Here is a 12,200-nt window from a genome sequence, read left to right on the forward strand (position 1 = left end):
GCCCGAGGGTGTGCAACGGTGCTTTATTAACAAACTGATACTGTTTGAGCGTGTTTGTGCAACAGAAAGTTAGCCAACAGTCAGACACAGGAAATCATGGCAATTAACGATACCTGCTATTTTATTCTGACATCATCATAATCATAAAATCATAAAAAACAACTAAATAGCTAATTGTTTTTGTCAGAAAAATGTCATAGCACCAAGGCTGCAGGTCATTTCAAGAACTTGTGCAGATATGTTTTGATGCTCCTAATACAGGTACAGCTTACACTCAGCACTGGACCCATGTGGAGGTTTTGCAAAAGTAACTCAGTAGCCATGAGAACAGCAAAAGTCTCCCCTGTTCCAGGGCAGGTGACCACAGTTTCTGGACATCCGGATGCAGAGACTAGGGGGGTGCTGTTTTGTGTCTGTGACGACCGGATCCTCGGATGACCATGGTATTGTTATCACCAATCTGTACCCCATAAACATTGGAGGCTCTGATGGTGGTTTGTCTAGATGATGGTCGTGGTGGTACCAAAAGGGCTGGGGGGCCTAGGAAGACATAAAGGACACACTGTGTGATTAACCCCTTCTCTGGTTTCCCTCCATAGTCTCAATACAATTACGTGTTAAATGGTGGGGCACATAAAAATAGCCCCACATGTCAATTTATCTATATACCTAAACACAGCCATCTATATACCTAAACACAGCCATCTATATACCTAAATACAGTCATCTATTTACCTAAACACAGCCCTTTTATGTGTGCCACATGCACTATCAATTGAAAGGGCTTTTACCTTTGTCACCACGCCGACTGGCAGAGCTGCCAGACAAATCCTGGAAAAAAATTGAAAGTTAATATGTGATTGATGGTCACCAGCTTCTATATCAGCAACAACACAGCGTGGGCCAGCAGAAAACAGCACTCACCTGCACAGGGCCCGGGTCACTTTTCATGAATTTCAGGGTGCCTGGGTTCTCTGTAAAAGGAAAACGGTAAAAGTTTTAACCACCAGGAGGCCTTCAACTGACAACCAGCAGTCCATGCCTTCATACATCCAATAAAATTCCACTTGGTAGATCAGCACCCAAGAGCCCTTACTAGTAACCCCACATAACTACATTGCTGAGAGTGTCCTTGCAAACACATCAACCATCATATTTCTCATTTTACTAACACCTCAGTGGGCACATAATTAAATCCCCTCAAACCACCTGCCTTGATATCCACAGCAGATCATAACCGCTTTCTCCAGAGGGGAATTCACCCTCGTCAGCTATTCTCATTCAAGAACATACAACCTAACTGAGGATGAACCTCAATGATAGAAATACACCACCAGAAGTCTTTTGTAGGCTGTCAATGGCATAACCTTCATATCCCACTTTATTTATTTATTTATTAATATTCCCTCCACCACCCCCCCTCTGCGGAGGACTACTTTATTTCTGTTTATTTATTCTTTTTTTATTTATTTCCTCAAGAGAGGGAGAGGGAGAGAGAGGGGGACAGAAGGACGAAAACAGAGAAGAAGGGAAATAGAGAGCGAGGGAAAAGAGAAAAAAAAAGGAAAAGAAGAAAGAAAACCACAGATAATCTGCTACAATACCTGCTGATGAGAGAAAACAACAACCAACATCTGTACGAGTCACAATGAGCATGTTAAGGAGCAACAGCCGATCAAGACAGTGTGTGTCTGTGAGAACCTGTGTGTACACCTGTATGTGTCTGTGAGTACCTGTGTGTACACCTGTATGTGTCTGTGAGTACCTGTGTGTACACCTGTATGTGTCTGTGAGAACCTGTGTGTACACCTGTATGTGTCTGTGAGAACCTGTGTGTACACCTGTATGTGTCTGTGAGTACCTGTGTGTACACCTGTGTGTGTCTGTGAGAACCTGTGTGTACACCTGTATGTGTCTGTGAGAACCTGTGTGTATACCTGTATGTGTCTGTGAGAACCTGTGTGTACACCTGTATGTGTCTGTGAGAACCTGTGTGTACACCTGTATGTGTCTGTGAGAACCTGTGTGTACACCTGTGTGTGTCTGTGAGTACCTGTCTGTACCCCTGTGTGCACACCTGTGTATGTGAGCGCGCTGGTGTTCAAAAGGTTACTCCATGTAAATGTCTAGTAGTGTGTGTGGGGAGCCACAGCCCCATCCCCAAGGACATGAAGCCGACACGGAGGAGGCCCGGACCCCAGACATCCAGAGGCCCCCCAGGGCATGGGAGCCCCCGGAGGACCGCCGCAGGGAGAATAGCAGCCCCTCACCCAGAAAAGGGCAGAGGAGAGCTCCGGAGGGAGGCCATCCGGCAGCCACAGTGCAGGAGCCCCAGGGGGCCGTGGCGGCGAGCCCGCAGGCTCCGCCGGCGGCCGGCCCCACCAGGGCAGACCAGGCCCTGGGCCCAGAGATCCCCCACCCCCCAGCAAGGGCCCGACAGAGCCAGGAGGGCCAGATCCCGCCAGGCAACCGCCGAGGGTGAGCCAGCCCCGGACAACGAGAACCACCAACGCACCAGCGGCCAGGGGCCCCATCCACCGGCAGGGAGTGTGGCGGGGGGGAATAGAGCCTGAGATGTTATTTCGGGTGGAGTCTAGGACCCAACCTGACACATGCGTATAGACAAACAGGCACACACATATACAAGCATACGTTCCCACCCTCATGCACACATAAACAAATATTTACACATTCACCCAACATGGAGACACACAGAAATGAACGCTGTACACATACTCTCACTCCCCATATATACCCCATTTTTTTCCTCTGGCGAGGACACCAGAAGACCACCCCGGACCCCGCAGCAGCCGAGAAGCCCACCAGTCCAGACCCCGACCAGACGGCCAGCTCTTCCTCTCTCAGCCCCCCAGCCCCAAATGGCGAACGGAGAACGGGGGTGTGAAAAGACCCCATGCCCCCCTTCGCCCGCTCAGATGTGGTGTTGGTGCGTGTTGTTCTAAAGTGCTTTTAAAACAGGTGAAGGGCATGACGCTAACCACCCCCTGCAGACCAACAGTTGGTGTTAGCTCGGCCCCTCCCCAGAACCCTCAATGTCTATGTGCAATTAAAATTGAGATGTGGGCCCTGGCACCAGAGGTAAGTCTGAATGAACAGACCGCCCTCTGGATGCCATACTGTGTGCCCACCCCCAAGGCCCTAAATGTATGTGTCATGAGAGAGTCAGTAATGAGAGTGTCTACGTTGTGATGTATGATTGAGATGTATGATTGAGATGCAGGTGGTCACGAGGGGACAGAGGAGGGATACCTCCCCTGTATCCCAGCAACGCACCTGCACCTCAAAGCCCTACGTGTGTGGTGTGATGGAGCGGGAGGAGGGAGGCACTTCGGGATGGGGAGGACAGGAATGGGGGAGGGGCAAGTTCCCCCCTCCTCTGGAGCCAGCTCCCCCGCTGACCCCCATAGGCACCCCCCGCTCCCCGAAATCCACCCAGGGCAGGGGGCCCAGGCCCATCCAGACCGGGGCCCAAGGCAGCGGCGCCACCCGGCCCCACAGAGTCCAAGGCGCCTCACTGGCCCCCACCCCAGCATTCAGTCAACTCCCATACTGCATAAGACAAAAGACATCCAGGTTGAGTCCCTCCTCCTCCTCTATTGGATTCCCCCCCACCCCCGCAGAATGGATACCCCAAAAGCAGGGATCCCCTGCGGACAGATGGTAAGAACCTCCCCGCCAGCCGAAGAGGCCCCCAGCTCCACCGATGCGCCGAAGGCCCCCGCACCGGGGCCGAGCCCCCGTGCATGCACCAACCCACACCCCGGCAGCATACCCACCAGGAGCCAAGCCCCCCCAGCCCAGCCGGAACCCCGGCCCGGAGGCAGAGCGCCCCCAGAACCCCAAGCCCGCCCCGGATCTACCCAGGAGCAGCACGGCCACCAGACCGGGAACCTACGTCCGCCGGCACAGCCTCCCCCAGCAGCGCCGCCTGCAGCCGCCAGAAGGACCCCACCCAAGAGCCACCAAAGCCCCATCCAGGCCAGGACCGCAGTCCCAGCACCAAACCCCCCCAGCAACCCACCCCCAGGGAACCCCCAGACGCCCCAAGCCAATATGCCCCCCCCCATGCCAACGACACCGACCAAAGCAGGACAAAACCCTGACCCCCCACCCCCACTAGGTGATGGAGCTGATCAAAGGAGCCCAGAGAGATTGATCTAGTGTGGCGGCAGAAGCTGTATCAAGACTAATATGGTTCAACAAACTGTCTCTATATTGGTTGATATTAAGGTTATTTTTATTCTTCCAGTTCATAAGGACAGTCTTCTTAGCAATGCATAAGGCGGTGAAAGCCATGTGGGTTGTGTCAAAGTCTGTAGTGACACCATCTAGGTCGCCCAACAAGCAGACTGAAGGAGAGGCTGGAATGGTACATTTCAGACACTTTGATAAGTCTTCACAGATCCTGAGCCAGAACATCTGAGTAGGTGGACAGAACCAAAAAGCGTGGATGTAACTGTCAGGTGTGTCGCCTTGACAGTGTGAGCAGTTGTTAGAAGACGTAAAACCCATCCTGAACATCCGATGCCCTGTATAGTGTACTCTATGCAGGATTTTGTATTGTATTAACTGTAAACTGGGATTTCTAATCAGTTGAAAGGTTTTTAAACATATCTTAGACCAGAAATTGTGGTCCCAGCTGACTGATAGATCTGCCTCCCATTTTGCAATGGGAAGGGATATTGATTCATCCATTTTAGAAAGTGTGCTGTATATTTTAGACAGTAATTTGGGGGTTTTAAGATTAAGAAATTCTGCTACATTTGGTGGTATTTGTAATTTGATTTGATTAAACTCTAATTTCTTTTTTACTATAGATTTAACTTGTTGATATTCTAAAAAATTGTTCTTGTTAATCCCATATCGTTTAACTAATATGTCAAAGGGAATAAAGTCTATTCCTTCGAATATATGTTCCAAGTATTTGGATTTAACTCCAATCTGGGAAGTTTATCATATTATTATTTAGTAGTACATCAGGGTTGTTCCAGATGGGAGTACGTTTGCATGGGATTAATGAAGACTCAGTCGCTTTTAGAAACTCCCACCACGCTGTCAGAGAAGAGCTGATACTGATGCTTTTGAAGCATTCGTGTCGTTTAATATTTGAGCTAATGAATGGTAGATCCGAAATCTTTATATTATTGCATAGTGCTTGTTCTACGTCTAGCCAAGGCTCATCTAAGAGGGTATGTTTTAACCACCCTGAGATGTTTTGGAGCCTGTTGGCTAAGAAATAGTGGTGAAAGTTAGGCAGATCTAGTCCTCCTTTGTCCTTAGTCCTTTGCAGTGTTTTTAAGCTAATACGTGGGGGTTTATCTTTCCAGAGGAATTTAGAGATGGCGGAGTCCAGAGATCTAAACCAGTCAGGTGGTGGTTTGCTCGGGATCATTGCAAATAAATAATTAGTTCTTGGCAAAACCATCATTTTTATTGAGGCGACCCTTCCCATAAGTGATATGGGTAGGGACTTCCACCTAACCAGATCATCCTCTACTTTTTTGAAAAGTGGGGTATGGTTTAGTTTAGTTAAATCTGCCAGCCTAGGTGAAACGTTAATACCTAAATATTTAATATCTCCAGACTGCAGTGGAGTGGGAGAATTATTCTGGAAGGAGCAGTTAATTGGGAGAACTGTAGATTTTAACCAATTTATTGAATAATCTGAGACTCTTGAGAAAGAGTTTATTAATGCAATTACCTCAAAGAGTGGTTTGTGAATGCTGGAGAAAAAGTAACACATCATCCGCATAAAGACTTACCTTATGTTCTATATTCCTGCATTTAATGCCTTTGATCACTATAGCCTGTCTAATTGCTGCTGCTAGTGGTTCAATAAAAATTGCAAATAGTGAGGGGGAGAGAGGGCATCCCTGCCTGGTGCCCCTCTTTAGACAGAAACTGGAGGATGTTTGGTCATTCGTCCTGACATATGCTGTTGGGGAACTATATAATATTTTTAACCAGTTCATGAAAGAGTTTCCGAAACCAAATTTGCATAAAGCTGCAAATAAAAAATTCCAGTTAACTCTTTCAAATGCTTTTTCTGCATCTAGAGACAATATTGTAATTTGAAGGTTTTTATTGCATGAATATTCTATCAGGTTAAGTAATCTTTGTGTATTTGTTGATGAGTGCCTCCCTTTTATGAAACCCGTTTGGTCAGGATGAATTATGAGAGGGGTTATCTTCTCTATTCTTTTTGAGAGAGCTTTGCAGATTATTTTAAGGTCAACGTTAATAAGGGATATTGGACGATAGCTGGTAGGCAATGTAGGGTCTTTGCCTGGTTTTAGCAAGAGACTAATGTTAGCAGAATTCATATTTGGTGGTAGCCTACCATTTTCCCTGGTTTCTTGCAACATTCTGTGGAATGTTGGTGCCAGAATTGTCCAGAATTCTTTATAGAATTCTGCTGGAAATCCATCTGGACCTGGCGCCTTTTTATTGGGCATACCGTTCAGGGCTTCCTGGAGTTCACCTGGTGTCAGCGGAGAGTCCAGTGCTATCGCTTGATTGTCTGATAATTTCGGAAGGGTTATACTATCAAGAAACTGATCAATTTCGTCTTTAGATGGGTTTATCTGTGGTGAATATAAAGATTTGTAAAAGTCCCTGAAAATATTATTTATTCTGTCAGGATCATATACTGAGTCTTTAACAGCACATATAGATGTTTTTTCCTTGTTTATTTTTAACTGATTAGCTAAAAATTGACCTGATTTATTACCATGTTCATAATATTACCAGCGAAGCCTTTGTGCTAAGAATTGAGTTTTTTTGTTGATAATTTCATTTAATTCTAGTTTTGCTTTACGTATTTTATTCAGCATTTCCTGTTCCTGGGATGAAACGTAGGCTTCTTCTAACGATTTGATGGTTTCTTCTAATTCTTGAATACACTTGTTTTCTTTTTATATGATGAGAATGAGATTATTTTACCTTTTACCTGGTTTTACCTGGTTAGCCCTTTTATGTGTGCTACATGCACTATCAATTGAAAGGGCTTTTACCTTTGTCACCACGCCGATTGGCAGAGCTGCCAGGCAAATCCTGGAAAAAAATTGAAAGTTAATATGTGATTGATGGTCACCAGCTTCTATATCAGCAACAACACAGCGTGGGCCAGCAGAAAACAGCACTCACCTGCACAGGGCCCGGGTCACTTTTCATGGATTTCAGGGTGCCTGGGTTCTCTGTAAAAGGAAAACGGTAAAAGTTTTAACCACCAGGAGGCCTTCAACTGACAACCAGCAGTCCATGCCTTCATACATCCAATAAAATTCCACTTGGTAGATCAGCACCCAAGTGCCCTTACTAGTAACCCCACATAACTACATTGCTGAGAGTGTCCTTGCAAACACATTAACCATCATATTTCTCATTTTACTAACACCTCAGTGGGCACATAATTAAATCCCCTCAAACCACCTGCCTTGATATCCACAGCAGATCATAACCGCTTTCTCCAGAGGGGAATTCACCCTCGTCAGCTATTCTCATTCAAGAACATACAACCTAACTGAGGATGAACCTCAATGATAGAAATACACCACCAGAAGTCTTTTGTAGGCTGTCAATGGCATAACCTTCATATCCCACTTTAAAATGCAACCTCGAGGCTATCAATAAGCATTACAAGATCAGAAAGACACAAACACATGTCAATGAACGGTAATACAAAAACAATAACAGGACATTCTAAAAGCTGTACCGTTATGTGGCACAGAGGCTGAGAGGTTCAAGGCACCAATTTGCTGCTCAATTTCAGTATCTAGTTCTGAGTCCTAGAAAAAAGGCAAAAACACAGATACAAATCAATTAATATTCTTTCTATCTTTCGACAAAGTTGAAAATGTCTTACATTAGTGCAGCACAGGAAAATGTGAATCATCCAACGGTGTAGAACAAAAAGGAATGTGCTGGGGTGTGTTTTCTACAATAAGTCAACCATACTGTGTAGCAGCAATGGATACAGACGTTTTGAAGAGCAGGTGCTGGAACAAGGGAATGTTACCGACTATTTGCAGGCCAGGGGGATGGGGGAGGGGGGTGGGTGAGGGTCCCCTTCAGTAAATATTTGTGATCAGTGAAACAGTGAGGCAATAGCACGTACCAGTGAGTTCAGAACCTTGTGGACAGCATCCTTGATTTCACATTGAAGCGGCTCCAGCAAGCCCTCAACTTTGAGCATGCAGTCTGTTCAAAACAGAACACAATTCCATTCACAGACAAAATGAAGACACTAAAATTCCCTGATACAACAACTGAATGTTTGCTAGACTGACAAATTAACTGAATGGAAGTGATACCTCTGATCCCTTACCGGAGAATGGGGGCCTGTTCAGAGGGTTTGCATCCCAGCATTTCTTTATGAGGTCGATTAGTTCCGTCAGCCCCTTTGCTTCTCTGAAAGCCAATTCATCCAGATTAGGCCGATCTCCCAGTGGAATTCGCAACTTCAGCAAGGAGGACAAACAGACTTGATCTGGAGGCCAAGAAAGAGAACAATTAATTGGAGCAAAGGGGTGATGTGTTGCTCAGCAGGTTGGAACTCTGTGTCTGTGACTGGAAGGTCAAAGGTTCAAATCTAGGAACCTACAGACTGATTTGTGACTCACTTGCTCTCACCTCTATGCATCTCTCATGGAGAGCTACATGCAACAGGGGATGGATAAAGCATGACTATGGCAATGAATGGAGGGGATAAGTATTTATGGGCGTGGGGTATGTCTTTACATGTATGTTTCTCAGTATGTGAGATTGAGCTGTTCACTCACTGGGATAGGGCTGCCCTCCTTTCAGTATGGAACAAAGAAGTATAGCATAGCTGCAATAAAGAGAGACAAACAGAATGTAAACAAAGACATGCAGAGAGCTGATCTGACTCTCAGTATGAAAACTGTACAGGCAGCCCCCGGTTACGAATGAGTTCCGTTCTCTAAGTCTGTCTTTAAGTCGAAATTGTAGATAATAAGAATATGTACATAGTAGTTATTATGTACGTGCAGTACATAGTTAAAATAATTATACAGTAATAATTAAAGAAACTAAATACTGTACTGTACCTTGAGCCAGCAAACCATTGAAGCCGCACAATGTTTTCATGAGTGTCACAAAGTAGTGCATGCATTCGTTATTATGAGCCATTGTGTTTCACCCAAAATATTAAATATAACAGGCTCTATGGCAGTCTAATCATAAATATGAGTTGTCCATATGTTGGACATTCCTACCCTTAGGGACTGCCTGTACGGTAACACACATTGAATTGTTTGTAACAAATTCAATGTAACAGACATTGAATCATTTGTTGCTATACACTTGTTTGTAAATTGTTGTTTTAGTTTCTTAGTTCATAGCTAGTTGACCTGTGTTTCAGCTAGGCAGTTGTCAGTTTTATTTTGTCAATCAGTTTGCTATTACTGTGACAGTCACTGGTGTTATTAAAAGTATTATTCTGATATTTCTGGCTATTGTGCAGGTGTTTGGGCTTTATGGTACCTGTAAACATCAGAAGCAGGTGTGGGTTTGCAATTCAAGTCAAAGGCTTCTGGGGGCATGTAGCTAGTTGTCCCACCTTCTTCTTTGCTGGAACAAGAAGTGTCACTGAGAATCTTGGCTAAGCCAAAGTCTGTAACCTGTCAAGAGACAGAGATACAAGTTAAACCTGAGCACTGACCTTACTGGTATGTTTTCCAGACAGTATTTGAATATGGACATAACTAAATTCACAATATGAAATGCAGGCATACAAATTAAGGTGCAGTGCAACATGCGAAAAGTTCAGTAAAAGTAACATTCAGAAATGGAGAACATCCAAACTATAAACCCAAATAATGCTAATTTCACCACAATGAGATCTATTTATGTTTTATTTTTTCTTACAATTTCTTACCATTAAATTTCAATGGTGCTGAAGATTCATATTAATAAGAATATGGAAACAAATAAGAAGAATTTCTGTTCCAAAAGTGCATTTTCACATTGTTCTACACAGCATTGTTAATAACAGGAAGTCAACGAACTCCTTCCCCATTTATCAAATCTATGTAGGACTGCAACACAACACCACGTTATGCCTACAATCGGCAACAGCACTAACAATATGTATAACAATAAAGAGAGATTCTCAGACATAACCTATTGATAAATCTATTTAACTGCCTAATTTAGCACTTGCCTTGGCATTGAGACTGCAGTCTAACAACACATTGCTGGGTTTGAGGTCAAGGTGAAGAATTTGTGGGTTGAGTTTATGGAGAAAATTCAGGCCAACAGCCACATGATGTGCAAAGCGGAGAGTCAGGCACCACGGTGGGGGCTCATCTAGCTGCTTCAGAAGGGAATCCAATGATCCTCTCTCCATGTACTCCATCACCAGGCCTTGCACTGGAGTAATGCAAGTTATGTTCGGAGGATGGCCGTTGTACATCCCTCTGATCTGAACTACATGAGAACTGTTGCCCTTGCACATGGCACGCACTTCCTTGGCGAAAGCCTTACTGGTGGTGAGGCAGAACGTGTGCATAGGAGAGAGGTATGAGAAGAACAGGTACATAATTTTATGATCAATGGCATTGCTGACACACCACAGCACACATTACACAACAACAAAATGCATCCTCTGCATTTAACCCATATGTGACGTAGTGACATAGCAGGGGGCAGCTAATTCAGCGCCCAGGGAGCAGTGCTTGGGGGTGGTACCTTGCTCAGGGTATCTAAGTGGTACCTTGCCGGTCGGGGATTTGAACCTGCAATCTTTCAATTACGAGTGGGCTTCCCTGACTATTAAGCCCCCACTGCCCAAAGGCAGTCCCCTCTATGGGGGATATATCAGATATTAATCTAAGAACAGATACTATACTTGATCTTAGCCAAAAGGCCGAGAAGACACACTGTTCAGATTTTGAAGGATCTTTCCTGCATAGGCACCAATGGAACAAAGCTTCCTTCATATTTAATAAAATATAGAAATAACTTTCATTTAATGAATAGACAATGCTTGCAAATCATTGCTAGTTGGTTCTCACTATCTCTAAGTAACACCAAAAGATAATGCCATCCTACCAAGTACCGTTGAGTGATGCAAATCTCCTAAAATTGCAACTACAGTACTTACCTGTCACTTTGGTGCAACACTTTGACGGCCACAGTTATTCCCCAAGGATTGTGTCGGACCTTAAAAACTTGCCCAAATCCTCCTCTGCCAATCTCCACCCATGAATTCAGGTTGGAATCGTCAACAGAGTGTAATTCCATTCTTCACGGTGTGAGACAACAGTATAAATACAGGAACACATTCAAATGAATCATTAAATTTGAAAAGAGAACACATACACAGCCACATTTACATTAGAATCGGAATAGCTAAACTAGGTTAGCTAGGTTTTAAATAAAAGAAATAGGAACAGAACACAGACTTGAAAAGTTCTCGCCACTTTGCTATACTTCCCTGTTTTTAGTCTACCATTACAAGTAAGATGTGAATCTGTCAAAGATGGAAACGTATATATTTCCATTATATAAATATATAAAATCATGTGTACCAATGTTTTTCGCGCAGGCAAGTTCCTAGTTCGAAAATAAGTTTCACACAAAACAAGACTGCTGTAGGCTTGAGTTGAACGGAAACTTCCCCGTGGTCGTCTACGAATTTGTCTCGTGCAGTTCCGGCTTTCTTACTTTCGATCTTAATAAAGGCAGGCATAGGCGACTCCCACGTAAATATTTATTCCGTAACATTTCAGTGTGGTGGTGCAACACGGCTCAGTCAATATCATTTTATGCCTATCCATGTTCCTCAAACATCAACAAACCTACATCACTGATCTTAATCCAAACAACAAGCAACGATCCTAAGCTTTGATTTAACATCTCGGTGCTTCACTCTGCAGCGGCTGAAACGCCACAATATTTCCAAGCGTCGGTATCTCAGATGTTGATCATCAATTGACTTGGTCGTGACCCATTATGGCATTAATGTTTTTTCGGGTTCAGTTAAAATCTTAGTTCAGACATTTATATCAAAGAGAGAATCCCAAAGTAACATAAAACCCAACAATGTTCAGCAACCTGGAATTAGAGTGATTAAGCGTGCCGGATGACTCTGACTACATTTCCCTCGCTGGTTCGAGCAGAGGCTGCAGTCACGGGGAAATGTATACCGTAATGTG

The 12,200-nt window shown here is 44.4% G+C and overlaps 1 protein-coding gene and 1 pseudogene across 6 annotated transcripts; both read right to left on the reverse strand.

The window, feature by feature from the left end:
* Positions 1-103: 103 nt before the first annotated feature.
* ripk3 (receptor-interacting serine-threonine kinase 3) lies at positions 104-12,166 on the reverse strand. Of its 6 annotated transcripts, none has more exons than XM_048971703.1 (13): positions 12,100-12,166; positions 11,147-11,287; positions 10,205-10,526; positions 9,526-9,662; positions 8,802-8,851; positions 8,348-8,509; positions 8,138-8,220; positions 7,736-7,808; positions 7,168-7,217; positions 7,035-7,074; positions 925-974; positions 792-831; positions 104-540 (listed from the first exon to the last, which is right to left on the reverse strand). In XM_048971703.1, exons 2-13 carry the CDS (start codon positions 11,284-11,286, stop codon positions 392-394), a joined length of 1,296 nt encoding a protein of 431 aa, XP_048827660.1. In that variant the 5' UTR covers position 11,287; positions 12,100-12,166; the 3' UTR covers positions 104-391. The 6 variants fall into 6 exon arrangements, with proteins under 6 accessions (XP_048827660.1, XP_048827661.1, XP_048827659.1 ...); XM_048971704.1 differs by lacking the exon at positions 12,100-12,166 and adding an exon at positions 11,710-12,093; XM_048971702.1 differs by lacking the exon at positions 12,100-12,166 and adding an exon at positions 11,574-11,711.
* LOC125705411 (U2 spliceosomal RNA) lies at positions 10,799-10,921 on the reverse strand (annotated as a pseudogene).
* Positions 12,167-12,200: the final 34 nt, after the last annotated feature.

Source organism: Brienomyrus brachyistius, chromosome 12 (genome assembly GCF_023856365.1).
Source record: "Brienomyrus brachyistius isolate T26 chromosome 12, BBRACH_0.4, whole genome shotgun sequence".
Lineage (NCBI taxonomy): Eukaryota > Metazoa > Chordata > Actinopteri > Osteoglossiformes > Mormyridae > Brienomyrus > Brienomyrus brachyistius.